Source organism: Gavialis gangeticus, unplaced genomic scaffold, assembly GCF_001723915.1.
Source record: "Gavialis gangeticus isolate Ggan-Ray unplaced genomic scaffold, GavGan_comp1, whole genome shotgun sequence".
In the NCBI taxonomy this organism is placed as follows: domain Eukaryota; kingdom Metazoa; phylum Chordata; order Crocodylia; family Gavialidae; genus Gavialis; species Gavialis gangeticus.
In genome coordinates, this window is record NW_017729015.1 from 15348499 (window position 1) to 15366125 (window position 17627).

The 17627-nt window shown below is 50.4% G+C and overlaps 1 protein-coding gene across 1 annotated transcript in view; it reads right to left on the reverse strand.

The window, feature by feature from the left end:
- The window catches only part of FNDC5 (fibronectin type III domain containing 5), a 31362-nt gene extending 13774 nt beyond the window's left edge, over nt 1-17588 (reverse strand). The window contains exons 1-3 of the mRNA XM_019512326.1: nt 17435-17588; nt 3081-3196; nt 1701-1899 (exon numbers count right to left, since the gene is read on the reverse strand). Coding sequence (XP_019367871.1) covers nt 1701-1899; nt 3081-3196; nt 17435-17531 — 412 coding nt within the window. The 5' untranslated portion in view covers nt 17532-17588. The remainder of the gene's footprint in view (nt 1-1700; nt 1900-3080; nt 3197-17434) is intronic.
- Between the last annotated feature and the right edge of the window lie 39 nt (nt 17589-17627).

Genomic DNA, 17627 nt, shown 5'->3' on the forward strand with positions numbered 1-17627 from the left:
ACCAGGTTGGTCTGACAGGACCTGCCACTGATGAACCCGTGTTGGTTGCCCCTAAGCATGCAGTCCCCTGCTGGCCCCTCATGAATGTGTGCCAGCATAATTTTCTCAAACAGCTTGCCTAGAATTGAAGTAAGACTAACTGGCCGATAGTTTCCCGGGTCCTCCTTCTTCCCCTTTTTGAAGATGGGAACCACGTTGGCCCTATTCCAGCCCTCTGGCACCACACCAGAGCACCACGAGTGCTCGTAAAGCTGTGCCAGGGGTCCTGCAATGACCTCAGCCAATTCCTTTAGTACTCTAGGGTGGAGATTGTCCGGACCAGCTGACTTGAATACATCCAGTCCCTCCAGAAGCTCCCTAACTAGTTCCTCACTCACCTTTATCTCTGGGCCCCAGCCTGCACTAGGAGTGCATGAAGTTCAAAGGTTATCCAAACTTTCAGTGAGATGTAGTGTCTCCATTCTGCTCCTTGGGCTGGCATTTGTTGGCATGTCTATCACCATAATGTCTAAGCTGTGTGTATTCCAGCCATCACTGGCATTCCCACCACCCCAGCTGTGGATTTATGCCCTTCACATAGTCTTTTCTAGTAGAACTGAGGAATACAGGAAAGATTAGTCCATCATAGGGCATAGTGCCCCTCCCTGACCTCGAAGCACAAAGAAGAGCATCACTCAGGCCTCCTGGGAAGTAGGCAGTGCTTCTCTCCATGCTTTCAGATGAGCAGCAGTTCGGTGGTTATAGGCACCAAGACACTGCAGCAGAATGAGCTAGGAACTCACTGCATGCTATGAGTCCTGGCTGAAAGGCCTGTTCAGGCCCTAAAGGAGTCATCAAGGACCCTCTCAGACATGGACTTCTTTAACTGTCCTGCTTGCTAGAGTGCCTTGATGATGTGAAGCATGAGTTTGACGTGCATTTATGCGACCTGAAATGGCTGGATGTTTTTCCAGAAGGAAAAATGAAGGCTCTTTTCTGCTTGGCCTTAAAGATTGGGCAGACACTTGACATGTCAGGAAATGGGATCTCTTCTCTGCTGACTTTGAGTCCAAGCAGAGGAAGAATGAGTAAGTCTCAGGGCCTCATCTCAATACCACGGTGGCAGTCCCAGGGCTTCTAACTCAAACCGAGTGCAGTGCCTGACCAGGAATTTCCCCTGGCATCCTTCACTTGCTAGGATTATTGGCAATCTCCTCCTGGATGCCAGCCCTGAAAACATCTTCCCTATCTCCTGTGCCTCTTCTGCTACAACCCAGATAAAAGAGGAATGGAGAGTCAAGGTTTGGCAGCACGAGTGACTAAGATTCTGGCATTGTTCCACCAAGACAGCCAACTTGCTGCGGGCAGCGGGTTCTGTACTAAAGATGGGATCGCACGAGGGCCTGTCCCTGCCTAGACATTAGTACAGTCTTATTCGGAAGTGACCTGTAGCCCGTGTGAGCTGGATTCTCCTGCACTCACTAGGGGTCTGTCTACACTGCAGTTAAGGTGCCAGCTTTAAATGAGCAAGCTCACATACTGACATAGGTAGGGTTTGAAGCCCCACCATCTCCACTGCAGTGGTGAGAGGAAAATCAAGTTCGAAATGCTTTTAGTTCAGCTATTCTTGTTTGGAAATGCATCAGTCCCCCCTCTCCATAGCTCCCCCTCACCCCACCTGGGCAGCCAAGGGGGCCACAGAAGGCCTCGGTTACACTTGCCTTTATTTTTTGAGGCCAGCTTCTCAGCTTCTCTGGGGGTCTTGAAGAGCACGGGCTCGCTAGCTGGGCTCTGGCCTTGGATGCTGATGGATTGGACATGCACGATGTACTCGGTGTCTTCCTCCAGGTCCCAGAGGGCACAGGAGCGCGTGGTGGTGTTCAGCTCCTGGATGAAGCGCATCATGCGCACGTCCTTCTTCTGCAAGCCCGAGGCAGGAAAGCCCGTGAGCTCAGGGGGAGGGCTCTGTCTCTGGGGCACGGCAGACCCCATGCTGCCTACGCCCTTTCCATTCTCCCTGGGAGTGACTGAGGGAAGCAGGGCCCCAGAGAGACAGGGCACAACTGAGAGTGACCTGAAGGGGATATTTCAGCCTGGCACCAAGCCCAACACAAGGCCAAGGCACCACCTCTAACTTAGTCCTGTCAGGAGTCTCAACCAGGCAAATTTAACCCCAGAAGAGTGAGACAGCAGGTCCCTCAGCCTGGTTTTTAGAGACAGGGTTTGCATGCAGGTCCTCACTGCTCTATTCCTAGAGGCACTCGTACACACTGGGCATAGCCATTGCTGAGGTCTGCTAGGGCTGGCAGGGCACAGTCGCTGCTTGGGGAAGAGGTGCCTGAGAACCGCGATGGTGCTGCAGGGTAATAGCCTGCTCCTGCCCTCACTGAAGGCAGCAGCAAAGCTCCCAGCACCTCCAGGCCCCACAGTTTTTCCCTTTCATGCCTCAAGCTGGTTTTCCTGCCACAAGACATAGCTGAGAGCTGGTGAACCAGCAGGATGAGGCCCGGGGTTGGAGAAGGGGAGGAGGTGTCCTGTTGTGCCTCGCACGGGGAGGGAGCTTCCTTCCTTAGGAAGACTTAGCTTTACTTGTAAGTGCACTTAATGTAAGTGCCAAGTGCTGGATCGGTCCCTGGAAGCTGAAGCCTTCTGCCTATTAATGACACCAATGTAGCATGAGCTACATGAGCCCAGGCAGCGCTCGCTTCTGAGACTCCATCCTGGTGATGTGCCCAGCCCCTGTCCTACAGGGATGGGGGAGTTCGGCTCCCCTGGTTTCCTGCTGGACATCCTAGTTAGAAGGGTGCTGCAGGTGTGGGATCCACTAAACCACCTTGCACAGGCATCTGGTGGTATTACCCTTATCTTGCTCCCTGCAGCCACCCTGTCCAAGATGCACTCCCAGGGAGATGAGATAAGGCAAGGAAAGAGAGCGATTCTGCGCCAGCTTCTTAAGGGCCTTGCAAGAGCTGCAGGCAAGGTGGTGGGCTTAAATCCAGAGGTTGCCCTTGTCTCTGCCAGCCCCTAAGCCCAGGGAAGTGGTGGGGTAGAGAAGAGGGGGGCCCAGCAGAGGTGAAACGGGGCAGCAATGATGAGGATACCTGCTGGGAGATTGCAAATCCAATGACGACTTCATCCTCCAGAACATCCCAGGTCACAACAGCTGAGTTGGCCTTCAGATGTTTGACTGTAACATTGACTGGAGCAGAGGGGCTATCTGCAAGGGCGAGAAAGCATAAGCTTTATCAGGAAAAAGGCATTGCTACAGGTGGGGAAGGGGCTAGCGAGAGGGAGAGGGCATTTGCCTTGCAGAGACAGATACAATCTCCTGCGGTAGGATTTAACCCCATTCACCCAGTGACCCTCAGAAAGGAGGAGTCTGTATATGGCTTTCATATGTGTGGCTGCAGGCCTGTGGAGCTCCACCCAAGCCCTGGGGAGGTCTCTAGCTTCTCCTCCCCACCTAGATGATTAGGATTGGCATTAAACCTGCCCGTGTGACATTTTTAACCCTTTGAGACTGTATGTGAAACCTCTCAGCCCCAGCGCACCATCCCATCCTCTCCTTCTCACACATGGCTCCCTGTCTCCTGCCTTGTCCCTGCTGCAGCGAGGCACGGGGCATACCCCACACCTCCTAGGATGAGAACTTTCCGCGGAGCTTTGGAAATGCTGGCACCCTCTTTAAAACTGCAGGTGCCATAAGCAGGGGCATGTTCACTTTATGTTGATCTTATTTTTATTCCTGCCTTGTGGCGAAACACAAACTCTCTGCCTGACCGTGCCACCAGGCCAAGAAGAAACAGTGATTTAGTAATTATTTATTATCTGTTAATTATGTATTAGCCCCTTTATTTTAATTGCACACGGCTGTGAGGCTGCTGGGCTGACTGGGGAGAGGCTGGTTGCTCAGAGAACTTCAAAGCAAAGGATTTCTTGAATATCCCTCCCCACTTACAGTGTGCTGTGAGGGCATCAGAGCACCACTGCATGGGGGACAAGGGGCTGTATGGAAGTACCAGAGGGGCTGTAGACCCCAAGTGAATGGAAGCCCTTGGGTGAGGACTCTCAGGTGCAGGGAGAGACAAGAGCTCAGAAAACCTCCAGTGTCTGGTGCTTCTTATTCACTAGCTGCAGGCAGTGAATTCCCAGTCCTGTTTTGAGGCTCCTAACTTCCTGAATCATATAGGGGCCTAGGCATCCACTTTTCATATGGATTCCACTCCAGGGACCAAAATATAAGGCAGTGCAGCAGCTGAAATAGGCAGCCCCCACTTCCAGGGGTCGAAATGCACCAAGATTAACAATCCTGCCTACAGCCTCCTGCCCCTTCAGAGACCCTGGTGCTACCGCAAGCCTCAGCCTTCTGCATCACTGCTTTGTAGCCAGCTCCAGCCCCTTGAGCGGAGCAGGAAACTGCCAGGCTCAAAGGGGAAAATCTGCAAGCGACTTCACTCCCAGTGAACGTCCTCAAGGAGAAAACAGGACTGGCAGCTTTCCAGCATGTGGCCAGTGTGTTTTTGAAACCTTGCTGTGTAGTGACCCCATGCCCCCATCCCAACAACACTGTTTCAAGCCATCAGAGTGGCCAGTGCCAGCAGATGTGATCATGCTTTAAAAGTATGAGAGAGGATGAGGCTGTGAGGAATGAGGGCTGGACAAGACTTTCAGGCCCAGGTGAACTGAGCCCACAGTCCTTAAGGGAGGAATGAAAGGCAACAGAAGAGTCCCTGGCCCAGATGGCTGCAATTGCAGAAGACTGGAGCAGTGATATAACTCAGGGCATTGGCTAATGATTGATCACTCAAAGCCTTTATAAAGGAAGAGCCTTTCACCTGATCCAGTCAGTCTCCACCATCTTTTTGGCAGCATATGTAAAATGAGTCAGAGGTCTCACTCCCCTTCCTGAAGGATGCCAAACACCCCCATCAACATTGTCACTAAGTCCCTCCCTGGCTGCCCCAGCAGAGAGGTCAAGAAAAGATGGACCAAGGGGTCAAAACTCCCTTCTGCTGCCCGGCACCAGTCCTACTCTGGCCTCAGTTGTTGGAGCACTACACTTGCTCTACTTGCTGGGGTACAAACAGAGGACTTTGATCTGCCCATCTGTACCTTCTGTCATTACCAAACCCACTTGAAAAGCCTACAGGCAAGACAGAGTAGGGTCTAATTTTAGTAAGGGGCAGTCAGCAGAGATTCATACAAGGACGTCTGTGAGTCATGTCTCCTGAATTTGCGAGAACATATGGAGGGCATGGCAGAGCTGAGAGATGGGAGGCCAGGCAGTCTCCAGCTGCAGCCCAACAGCCTTGCATCAAGCCGGGCATGCAGCGCTTCCTAAAGTACATCTGTACCGTTAAAGCCCAGCCTGCTGTGCTCTCCTGGAGGTTGTCGAGGGAAGTTGCTGCAGCACAGACTGATTTATGGAGGCTGGGATAGGGAAGGCTACTGAGTAAGGTGAATTATTGTTTTAGTAAGAGAAAGCAGTGTGTGTCAGTACAGGCACATCCAGAGATGGAGAGAGAGGTATACGTGGGTGGCACCTAGGCTGGCATCTGCATCTCTGTAGTTTAGCAGGGGCATTCATGACCTTGAGGAAAGCTTCTTGGCAAAAATGCCTCCATTTGCTATTGCCATAAAGTGAGGGGGAGTTGGGAAGAGACAGCAGGTACAGAGAAGCAGCACAAACACCTTCAACCCAAGTAGGTGAGACGAGACTGGGGCTGAGCGGTGGTAGGGAAGCGTGCTTAGGTTGCAGACCAGTCTGATTCACAGAGACTGGAACCAATACAGCAGGAGCCTCATAGGAGAGAAATCTGGTGAGGAAGAGGGTTGAGGATACTTCACTAAGCCTGCCTGCACAGGAGAGACCCAGAGAGGGAGATTCAGAATGAAGGGAAGATGCTCACCAGTCCAACACAATGGGTCTAAGCCTGCTCTCTCCTCACACCCCTGTAAATCAGGAGTCATTCCAAATCAGTAGTGTTGGACCAGCATAGCATGGGTGGGAGAGGAGAATCAGCCCCAGCCTTTGACAGAAATAGAAAGCAAGGGCTGCGAGTTCCCCATTCACAGAACTGAGCGAACAATTTGCAGCTATATATGTGTTCAGTAAATGTGGCCTCTTTGTCAGCTCCTGGAAGATCCGTGAACAGATTGTGGTTTCCTCCAATCTGTTCATCATCCAGATTTATCCCATGAACCTTTTAACTCTCAAGGGTCCATCCCAGTTCTTTGCAGTTCCAGTAGATTGTGGCTGGATAGATTGGATCCAGTTTCTGTCGCAGACTAAATTTGTCCTTTACGTTAAAAGAGGCTGACTGATGCACACCATACCAGCTATGAGTCCCATGGGCAGGTCAGTTGGTTATAGGTGGACATTTGGGGAAACAAAGGACCCCTCCCACCTGACTTCAAGGATCACCCTGGCCTATGCCCTATGCCTCTGGTTTCTGTTCCTCAGTGGGCTGAGAAGTCGGTGAGCATTTCCACCATGAACACACAGACACCCAAATCTAGCTGCCAGGTCCCTTTAACACTTGAGTGTGCAGCTCCAGAATCTGGCTTGCAGTACACACTGGTGCCAGTAAAGCTCAAACTGTTCCCAAAAGGGAGCACAGAAGGGGTGGTGTACATCCAAAGGGAGCTCGTTCCAACGCGCAGGCGGGGATCTGGGGAACGTTTTGTGCAGCCGGCACCTGGCCTTGTTCGCACACACTTCTTCCCCGTGCCCCAGCCGTGGTGCCTCAGACTTTTAGTCAATAATCAACCCGTGTGCTCCCGGGCTTGTGAATCAGCAGTTTAACTTCATTCCAGTCCAAGGGCTGTGACCCCATCAGAGCAAATTCTGCTGGGAAAACAGCACCGTCTCTGGTGGCATTTGGGTTTGATACGTACATGCACAGGAAAAATCATTCCTTTCTCTCTGCCCATGGTACTCACAGTCCCTTTTGTTCAGTGAGGTGGAAGTCACACCAATGATGACCAGGGAGCTGCTGCTTTGACAGAAGCCATGATTTCTCTCTTGTTTCCTTCCAACAGGGAGCTTTCACAGGGTGGACCCCAGCCCAGCAAGGTCTGGATGCTGCGTGTACCAGCCAGACCTCACTCCTCCAGGCCCTGGGCCTTTTCAGCAGGAGCAGGTCATAGCCTTTTCCATGCAGCAAGGAGGCAGAAGCAGTGAAGATTACCATTAATCCCTTCTTAATGCTGAGAACTCCTTCTAGCCTCTCATTAAATGCTCTGCTGATTATTAATGGCCTTTCTTTTTTTTTTTAAGAGAGAAAATGCTTTCCAGCTTTGGACTGATCAGTCCCTGGCTTTTCATCTTCCAAACAGCAGTTCCTGCCATCAAGAGCAGGAGGCCTGTGGGGTAGGAAACCTCCCGTTTTCCTGTTATGTTGATAGTCTCACAGGGGTTCATATTATAACACTTGCTGGCAGGTTTGTCAGCCCATGATCACCCAGTATCTCTCTTAGTGAGGGAGACTGAAAGCACAAATAATATGTAGAGTACTTTGTCTGATACCTGCCTGATTGATAGCCAGAGCTAGACTGCTGCCTCAACCTTACCTTTTAGGTAATACCTGCTCATATATACCCTTTAGTATTATCTGTGCCTAACAGCCAACCTATTCAGCTATTCACTACTGGTGCTAGAGCCAGTACCCTAATACAGTACCGTCCACTCCTAATAGCTTCTGTCTAGTAGACTTGATCTATATCCAACAGCCTCTGCATAGCTAATACTGTGTGTATATTTAATGCCATATGTAGTGTGCAGTATCTAATCTGTTCTTAGATCCTGTAGTTCCCTAATACTGTAAATATTCCTAATCCCCCATGTATAAGTGGTACAGTGAAGCTGATATAAGAGACCATCCTTGTTAGCTAACGTCTTGCCTTAAGACCATCTTAAACAAAAAGAGAGCAGTAGTGCTCCATTAGACTGATTTGTCCTGGTCCCCTGGGTGGCTGCTTGAAAAGGTACCTGACCCACGCAGTGCTCTAAGACCAGGATCCAGCTTGGGAAGCTGTGTCCAGACAGATCTATCTATTTCCCAGCTTGGCCACTACAGCAGGTTTCAGAGATATTCTTTATTCTCTCCTCTGCCTTGAGAAGAGAGATGCCTTTCATCAACTTCAGTTATCCCCCTAGGCCAGTTCCCTGAAAGCTTTCTCCTCTCAGTGTCCAATTCTTTTATCCCTGAGTCCTTACCAGTTTCCATTCGATCTCACTCTGTCAGCAGCTTCCTGTAGGATCGCCTCTTCCTTATGCCTATGTAATTTCCTCAAGCCCCTGCTGCTGGGGTCTTAGAGTGGGATTTGCAACAGCTCCGAAGTGTCTTTAGAGCCGGAGTCTCACTGAAAATCAATGGAGCTTGTTCTCCTAAGTCATTTTCCAAATCCCACCCCAAATCTCCTGCCACTTGTCACTGGCTTCCTTGGAGGAAGACACCCAGGTATCTTTTAGTCTGAGACCAAAGATTAGATGTGGATGTTGGTTTTTTTACAATGTTGGCTGAGAAAGAAATAAGTGAAAGTCACTGTCTAGGTAAAGGCCCAGGGAATCATGAGTGCTTTCTGTGAGAGGAGCTTTCAGAAGCAGGACACCTGACTGTGGAAATTCACAAGCCTGCAGCAAGTGCCTGCAGCAAGGGGTGCTCCTGTGTGCATAAGTGCAAAAGGGGAGCTTGTGTGAGTGTGCACAAGGGATGTTCCTGTGTGCATGAGCATGCAAAAGGGATGTTTGTGTATGTGTGACTGTGCAGAGACATTTGTGTGTGTGTGAGTGTGCAAAAGGGGCATTCATATGTGTATGAGTGTGTAAAAGAATCTACACAGTATCAGCCTCTCTAAGAGAAGCTGACTCTTTCACCTAGGATCAGGGTTAAAGTATTTGGAGGACCTTCTGGCATCCAACTGCAGAAGAGAGTGGGCTCCGAGAGAGTCAAGTAGATGTAAACTAACTACTCCGTTATGTACCCTTGGAACTTCAGTGGGTATTTGTATGCCCATTGCATAGCTGGAGAAATTGAGGCAGGATAATGAGGTGCCATTGGACACAATGGGAATCCATGCCAGGAGCTCAGAGGATTCTGGCTTGTCTCAGAACACACTCACTGTTGCTCTGGATCTTTCTTTGGAAGCGATTCTGAGTTTGCAGCTCTCCCCGACCAGCCTTTCCCGTGTAGCTGGGAGTGAAAGTCAGTCTCATTCCCCTTTGCTTTGCAAGTGGCAGGAGGGAGTCATTGAAGTACACAGAAGTGAGGCTCTGCAGTAATGTTACCTCCTTTGAGGCCAGCTCCACAGGCTGCATCCTCTCTTCAGGAAGTAGAGCTGGTGTTTGAGCCCCTTTCTAGGTTGGTCTCTCTAGGCCAGAGGTACCAAGGGCAGAAACTCCCCATGCAATCTATTCGCTTTATGTTCAACTCCTTCAGAAGCAGCACTTGAAAGGAGCTGGAGAACAGGGAAGTCGCTCCCTACGCTGACGTGGCTGTACTGGGATGTATTCTCATATCCCTCAGCCGATTCTGCAAGCTGTTTCTTTTCTGCTGCGAGGCTCAAGTTCTTCAGAGCCTCCAGGAAGGGGGTGCCTAGGTCACTACTAGGGCTCAGGAGTGGACTGATCTGTCCCACTGCCACTTTCCTTGGGCCCAGGCGGTACCAGCCAGCTACATGGCCTTTCCCTGGAGAAGCAGTAAATGTCAGGATTAAATCACAGTGCCTTTTTGTCCCCTCTGCTGTGACCTTTCCAGAGGAAGCAAGAGGCATAAGAACATGACCTGCAGGGCAAAGACCTGTTGTTAAGCTCCTGAACAACGTTCTCTTGGAGGCACTGTAACCCACCCCCTCCGCTTTCTCGGGCTGCAGGGGTCCTTTCTCTCTGAAAAAGAGAAGCGTATGTGAAAGGACTTGTTTGGCTCCCTCTCAGATCCCTTTCTTTGCGCTGCCAGCAGGATTTTCTTCCACAGGTCTAATTTCTTGTTGACTTTACAGCATATTTTGCAAGGGCTGAAGCAGCTTGCAGCCTTCCAGAGTGATTTAATGACCCAGGCCTGCAGGGGAGTGGGAAGGAGTATGGACCCACCACTGCCATTCAGGCTCTGAGTCACGCGGGGGAAATGGGAGCTGTTTGCTATGAGCTGATGGTGTCAAAAGCAAGCCCCACTGGTGGTTCTGCAGTGCTCCCAAGGAGTCAGTTAGGCTGCCTCCCTGTCATAAAAATGCTCCAGTAATGGGGCAAACCCCATGGCTCCTACTCACCAACTTGGCATGGCGCGAGGAGGGTACATGCAAAGGCAGAAAGCTGGAGTCCCACTGAGAACTGAGACTCTCTGTGATACACAGACACTGCAAAGGAACTGGGTTCTCTTCCTAACAGGCCAACGTGGGATCCCCCTGAAGCAACCCCTCATCTGTACTAGGTCACACCAGGATGGGTGTACAACCTAGCCGCTTCCCTGTAACCCTTGCCCCAATCTCCTCAACTGAATAGCATTCAGCCACAGGAGAGACTCTGCGCCTCAGACTTTAATTCCACAAGTCTCCCTTTGGAGTACATGGGAATACCGACTGCCAGGTCATCACGAGCATAGCACCCAGGATCATCCTTCTCCAGCATTGGTTTAATAGGCCTCAAGCTGGCTAAATCCTGGAGAGGGGCAGAGATAGGGCTTCGGTTGGGTTTTAAGACTGTAAACCCAGGGCCAGATCACCGTCACGGCCCTTTTTATGTCGCACTTTGCAGCCCGCCCCTTATCTGTGTACCATGAGGGAAATGCTCTGAGAAAGATGCTCTTCTAGAGACCAAGGGACAATTATTTTATCACCCAAGAGACAGAACAAGCTGATAGTGATAAAACTGCTGGTCCTTCCTGGTAGACCAAGGGACTCCTCTGCCCTCCTATATTTACATGGTGAGAAAGGAGCAATGTGTCTCTAATTAGCTTTACACCTCACTTCTTAATGCCTAACACGGGGCTAGTTTCCCCACACATTTTCCCAGCTGGACGCCAGCTCTGGACTCACTTGTTTCCAAGCTGTAGCAGCTCCCCTTTGATTCCCCTCTGTGTGATGTGGATACAGATTGTTGGCTCGGAGATCCTGTACCAGCCCCGTTAACCATTTTCATATCAAACTGCAGGTTTTGTTCCAATTAGATGATTCAAACCCTAAGCTCCCGGGGGGGAAATGCTAACAAATTATTTGGCAAAAGAAGTTAATTTGTTCACAGCTTGGAATTCAGCAAGTCCAAAGCACATGGAGTGGTTTATGTGACCAGAATCATCTGCTGCCTAACCCAGGAAGGGGAAAAAAAATCTATCTGCTCTTATTCCCTCTCCAGAGAACCCTTTATCTTTCCTGTGCAAATCCTCTAGCCAGCTGTCACTGCAGAGAATACCTCAGCATCCAGGAACTGTATCACCTGCAAATGATGGTGTTTGAGGGAGGCTGCCTTGTAGCCCACAGTTCAAGTTACAGAATGAAAGGCTCTGGGTGCTATTCCTAACCCAGCCCATTTAAGCACCATGCATCCCACAGGGCCAGAGTCACACCTGGGTCCAGCTATTCAGAAAAGCTCAGTTTCTCTCTAGCCATCTAAATAAAGGTTGGATGTTTCAAGGTGCTCAGCAGTCACCATTGTGACTGTCACAGCTGTGTCAGTGCTTACTATATGCCAAGTCCTTTGGGAAGTCGAGGCCTAAATGTGGGTGAGGGGTGCCTCTGAAAATGCTCAGTGCCTCAGTTTTTCCCATCCATGAAATGGGGATAATGCAACATTCCTCTTCAGGGTGGGCTGTGGTGAACCATTGAGTTTGTAAAATGCATTGAAATGGAGACGGGCAGAGTATTATGTGAAACAGTGAAGAAAATCACTCTGGTTTGGCACTTGGGCAGCACTAGTAACAATCTGCTCCTTTGTGCTACTTTTACTCAGAGGAGCTAATTGGTTTTCTTTGCAGAGGTGATGGAAGAACACAGTTCTTAGCACTTAAGACAGAAATCGCTCTGAGAGTACAGCAGATGCTCTGTGATATGATTGAACAGCAGCACCAAAGGCAGAGGTGGATGGAGACCCTGTGTCCTACAAAGCTGAGGTGTTCAAAGATACCTAGAGGATTAGGATAGACAGTTCTCACTCAATTTACTGGGAAAGGACCGTCTATCAGGCTCTTTGAAAGTCCCAGCCTAAGGATTCATGGTATCTCTTTGTGGAATATTTTCTCAGTTCACCTGTCATGCCCAGTAAAGAGACTTTTATGTCAGTAGTGTTTTGGGGTAGACAAGAAACGTTGATATGGCACACAGGGGGCCTCTTGCATTAATCTGGTTTGTAGCTGCTCCTGAAATACAAATACTAAATAATGCTAATTCCATATTACGCTAAGTGAACCAACCTAATCCACTGCAATTTAAACCCGAGCTGGACACAATGCTAGAAGACGCACTGCGGGGAATATTCCAACCCTGAGCCCCAAAGGTTTGGACTGGTCCCAGTAGGTATTTTCAGCCTCTTGTCTCCAGGCTTTTCCCAGTAATAGAGCCGGGGCTCCCATTCTTCCAGGCCACTGGGATTTTTCATCCTATTTTTATACTGTCACAATTCAGTGCTTCTTATCAACAACACTGTTCCTGTACTCCTTCCTGACATGGGACAGACATTAGCCAATGAACCTTCATCACTTCCCTGAGACAGGTCCGATTTATGGTCGTGGCTTGACAAACGGGGAAAATAGGACACAGATAAATGACCAGCCCAAGGTCACAGTGGGTGACTGTCAGAGTCATGGGGAGAACTCAGTGAGTTCCTGGCTCTTGTTCCCATGACCAGTCTACTAGACAGCACCATCTGATCCCAGCAGTTTTTCCTTCCCAAGCGCAGGGGGGCTGGACCCAATGATCTGTAAGGTCCCTTCCAGCCCCTAACAACTATGAAACTATGAAACCTCACTAGATTCTGCTGGACCCAGCTCGGTATTGATCTTACTAGGGCTGTGTTTGATCTGTGCGCTGTGTGCATCCCATTTAGAAATGTAGCTGTACAGAGCAGTAAATGATTATTCTGCAGCTGTTGGGCATCACTCTCAGGGTCTTTTCGATGTAGTCCCAACCAGACTTGTTTCTGTATCAACCACTCTGGGCTTCACTATGCACATTGGAGTTGAGTTCCTGGCGAATGTAGGCTTTTAACTGAATTGTACTCATGTCAGACTTTATTTGGGATTCTGGGCACTTTATGGATGAGGAGGTTTTTATTTAACAGTACTAAAAGAGCAGATTAAATTTAGCATCAGTACAGGTGGGCATACAGCTCCCCTGAAGACAGTATGTGGCAGTGGTGAATTCTCTGTCTTGTGCATGCATGTGCATGGAAGAGAGGAGGATTAGCCTGCGTGTGAGCTTCTTCCTCTGTGAAATGAGTCTCCATTTTTTCCCCATGACCGTTCTTCGAAGGAGGTGGCATTTGGAACAGACTACTGCAACCTTGTCGGTTTTGTATGGTGAGAGGCTGACACAGGTTAGAAACCTCCACACTTCAATTAAATCTCATTTCTGCCAAATGCAGGAATCAGTAAAGCGCTTATGGAGTCTCTCAGCTGACTGGGAAGCTCTAAGGCCATAGTGAGGTGGGAACAGGCTCTGGTGGGTTGTTTGCCATCTGTAATCTGATGTGTCAGGCTGGCTGTTGCTTTCTAGTGCATTCCTCCTTTGGCTTCTCACTTCTGTCTCTGATTAGGAGCCCGATCCTGCCACACGCTGAGTCCCCAGAGTCCTCATGGGCATCAGTGCAACTGATGGTCCTTGGCACCTCATATAATAACCAATGCCTTCGGTTTCATCTCTTTTCCCCGCTTTGCCCTTGGACTGCACAGGGATAGCTGAGCACAGAGCATGGTACCACGAGAATAGGAAAAGCCTAATATGAGGAATAGCTAAAGAGCACTAAGGATAGCCCGGAAAAGCTGGCAGCATTGAGCTGCCTTGGAGCAGGAGCTCACTAGATGTTTGGGGCCTGCTTTTGCCAGTGGATGTGGCAGCAGCAGTGAGTTCATGTAAAAAGTAGAAGTGCCCAACTCCTTGAATTTAGGGGACGTGGAGCTCCAAGCAGCTCCCAGCGAGGTCAGTGGAGATGTCACCCTTGATTTCTGTGGGATTTCTGTTTCAGGCTGCCTGATGCCCCCAGGAAGTTTGAGTCTTTCCCCTCTGCTTCCCAGGAATGAATCTGACAGGATGTGCTGTGCGGAGCAGATTGCAGGAGAATTATTTGCACCCGGAGCTTGCAGTGGCTTTGGCCTATTTTGAGGCCTTTCATTATTTTTGCATACATCCCCCTGCTGCTCCAGCAGCCCATAATGGCAGCCCTGCAACTCTGTGTTCTGCACAGCTCACTTCCCTCTTTCACCACCTCTGACTGACGAGGAGAGGGCCGACAGCAGCTCGGGGATTCACAGTCCAGGCAAAGCAGGCCATGCAGGCTCCAGGCCGAGCACTATTATACAGCTAAATCATATTTTAGACCCACCAAATGGCTTCAGTGTTTTCTCTGCGATCCCCCGGAGCAGACTTCTATAGAAATTAGTTGGAGGGCTCTGCTAATGTGATTGCCAGTGTGAACCCAAGAGCCGTCCAACAGCATTACAGGTTAGAAGCTATTACACAACCACCTTTCCCTTCTGCACTGTCCTCTTTTCCCAGCCATCTCTGCATTGCTCCTCTTACTGCAACCAAACAGAAAACATACACAACTATATGCGTGGTAGGGGCCCAGCCCCAGACTCACACTGAATGAGCAGGCAGCATTTGCAATAGGCCTCCTTTGCTAAGGAAGAAGGGTTTAAATAGTCAGTGCAGGCTCAAGCCTACTTGAAAATGCCCTGCCTGAACTTGGCACAAAGGGCAGGTGTTTCTGTGTCTAAGTGCACCACCGGGGCTTGCTGGGGCATTGCCACAATCCTATTTCCACAGGATCTGGCCCATACAGGAGCTGAGATTTTGATAATTGCCTCAACCCCAAAAGATCTCCTTTGGATCAGGCAGACAGGTGCTTCTTCCTCTTTGCTGGGGAGCACCCGCGCTTTCAGCAGGGTTGTGCTTTCTGATAAGTGTTGCAACCCAAGGGCTCCCTTGACCGAGAACATGCCTAATCCACTAGTAAGTTCACACAAGCCTGACCCTTCTCCAGCACCTTCAATGTGGGGATCTCAAAGCACTTTGCTGCGTTAATGAGTTTATCCTTGTAATCCTCCTTCATGGCAGGGATGTGCCATTACCCACATTTCATAGAGATGCAGAAGCTACAAGAAAGAACCGTCTTACAGTGAAGGCGTTGGACTGGGGGTTGGGACACTGGCTTTGATTCTGTGCACTGCTGCCAACTCCCTGTGCAACCTTGCCTAACTCATGCCATCCCCGCACTCTTCTGTTTCCTTTCTGGAAAATGGGGGTAATGACACTTCCTTCCTAATACGGCAGTCATGAGAAGGAGCTCATCTGTGTTTGCAGAGCACTCAGACACAATGGTGACAGGAGTCAGCTAAATAAAAGGATGGCACAGAGGGGTAGTGACTTCCCCAAGGTCACACAATGAGGCACTAGCAGAGCTGGGGACAGGACCTAGGAATCCTGCCTGCCAGTTCTCTCTAACCATTAGACAGTGCTGCTATGTTTATGTATCTACCCATCTCACCAACGTCTCCCAGACACTTTGCAGGATACAAACAATGACTAAAACACACAGTTAAAACAAAGACACAAAAGCCAATTAGAGCCAGAATCAAACCCCTTATTTCCTCCCAGTGAGCTGATTCTGAGGTGACTCAAGGATATGGAAAAAGGAGAGCTTCTCCTAGTTTGTGAGAAATCAGGCAGGGTATTACAACTGCAAATGCCTTTATTGTGCTGTGTCCATTACCCATCATGTCATTCATTTAGGAATATTTGAATGAATCGCCCCATCTTCCAGGCCCCAGTTTAGGAAGTGGCTAGGCCAGGATTTCTGTGTCTTTTGGAACTTGAACACCAACCAGGGACAACTGTGTCAAAGCCAAAAGCACATTTTTGGGGTCACTTCTGCCCCTGTGCAAATAGAACAAGGATTATCCCCTAACCGGGCTGGATCCGTTATAGGAAGGTCCACTTCCCAGACCTGGACATCACCACTGACTGGGTACAGTATTCTGAAATGCAAGATATTCTTGCAGTCAGCATTTGCAAATCAGCAGCTGTTTCAGCCACATCTCAAAGCCATCTTACCTGTGCTCTAATGAATGAGTGAGGTGGACTTTCACGTGTCCTTTGATTCTGTCTGGGCTTGTAATGATCTTTTCTAAATGTAACCGTGTGCTTTATGGGCAGCACATGTCAGAACCTGCAGAGCACTTACAGCCCTAGGCTGGTCTCTTGGGTAAAAAGAGCGGTAGCCGTGTGAAGAGGCGGCTGTATCTGAGGACATACGTTTTAAAATTAGAGCTAAGTATACGGTGACCTCTGTCTTTCAGAAAGCTTCTCCCTCAATGTCCCAAAGGAACTGGCCACTAGAAATATCTCAGAAAAAAGGGACCCAGTTATACTGTGGCCATTACTCCAGCAAGTAGGCAACATGCTCTTCTGACATAGGTGTCTGCTCTCTGAAGCCCATAGGCTCCGTGTGTAAGTTGGTGTGTACAGAGGGAAAAGGAGTGGGGGGAACTGCTGTAGTTCAACTGCCGTGACCTGAGCAGGGTGCAGCTGGCTTCACTTTGTCTGTTAATATTTAGACTGTGAACAGGAGAAGGCCCCTTTATTAGGGGAGATGAGAGCCTGCCTTTTCAAGGTCCTTGCCAGTGAGTGCCCAAAGAACGTCCAACACTATACTGTCCCTCACGGCTGCCGCTTTCGTGGCACACCGGCCTTCTCCGAGCCTTCTGTTCCCGAGACGGATGCCTTGGGGCACCCGACTCGAGACACCTTAAGGAGGTCTGATTCCCAGCCAGCAAGACCGGGTCCCTGGAAGGTGTCACAAGCCAGCCTCCAAAACCGCTAGTCACTTCTGAAAAGCCAGCCCCTGCCTTGAACTGGCGAAAAACAAAGTCACAGCCAGCGATGACAGGAAACTATTTCCCATGTAAACAGATCCAGCCCCTGCTCTCTGGCGCTGGCAGCAGATCACGCAGCCTCCCCCTTGCCCTCACACACCGACACACGCGCCGGGGAGGGGGCCACTCCGGACGCGGCTTGGTTTTCCTCCCGAGACCGCGAGCTGCCCAGCCCCGTCTCCATCTCCCCCTGCGCCCGGCTCTTGCCCGCTCCCTCGCAGGAGGCCGGGACTGTGCACAACGCAGTGAAGTTCCACTCCAGCGCCTTGCACCTCTCCCGCTGCCCAGCCAAGGCCCCGGGTCGCCGGCCGGCGGGGCGGCCGGAGGGTGCCTGGGGATGGAGGGGGCCAGGGGGCCGTGCGGGGGTCGCCGCTTACCTGCTTCCACCAGGAAGAGGCTGGCGTAGCTGAAGCAGAAGAGCAGCGAGGCGTTGATGTAGATGAGGCAGTGATCCATCCTCCAGGGCAGGCGCATACTGCATGCACATGGGAAGCGCGGCGTCGGCGGCGGCCCCTGCGGCACCCCGGCTCAGCACCGCGGACAGCTCCCGGGCGCTGCGGCGGCGGCGGC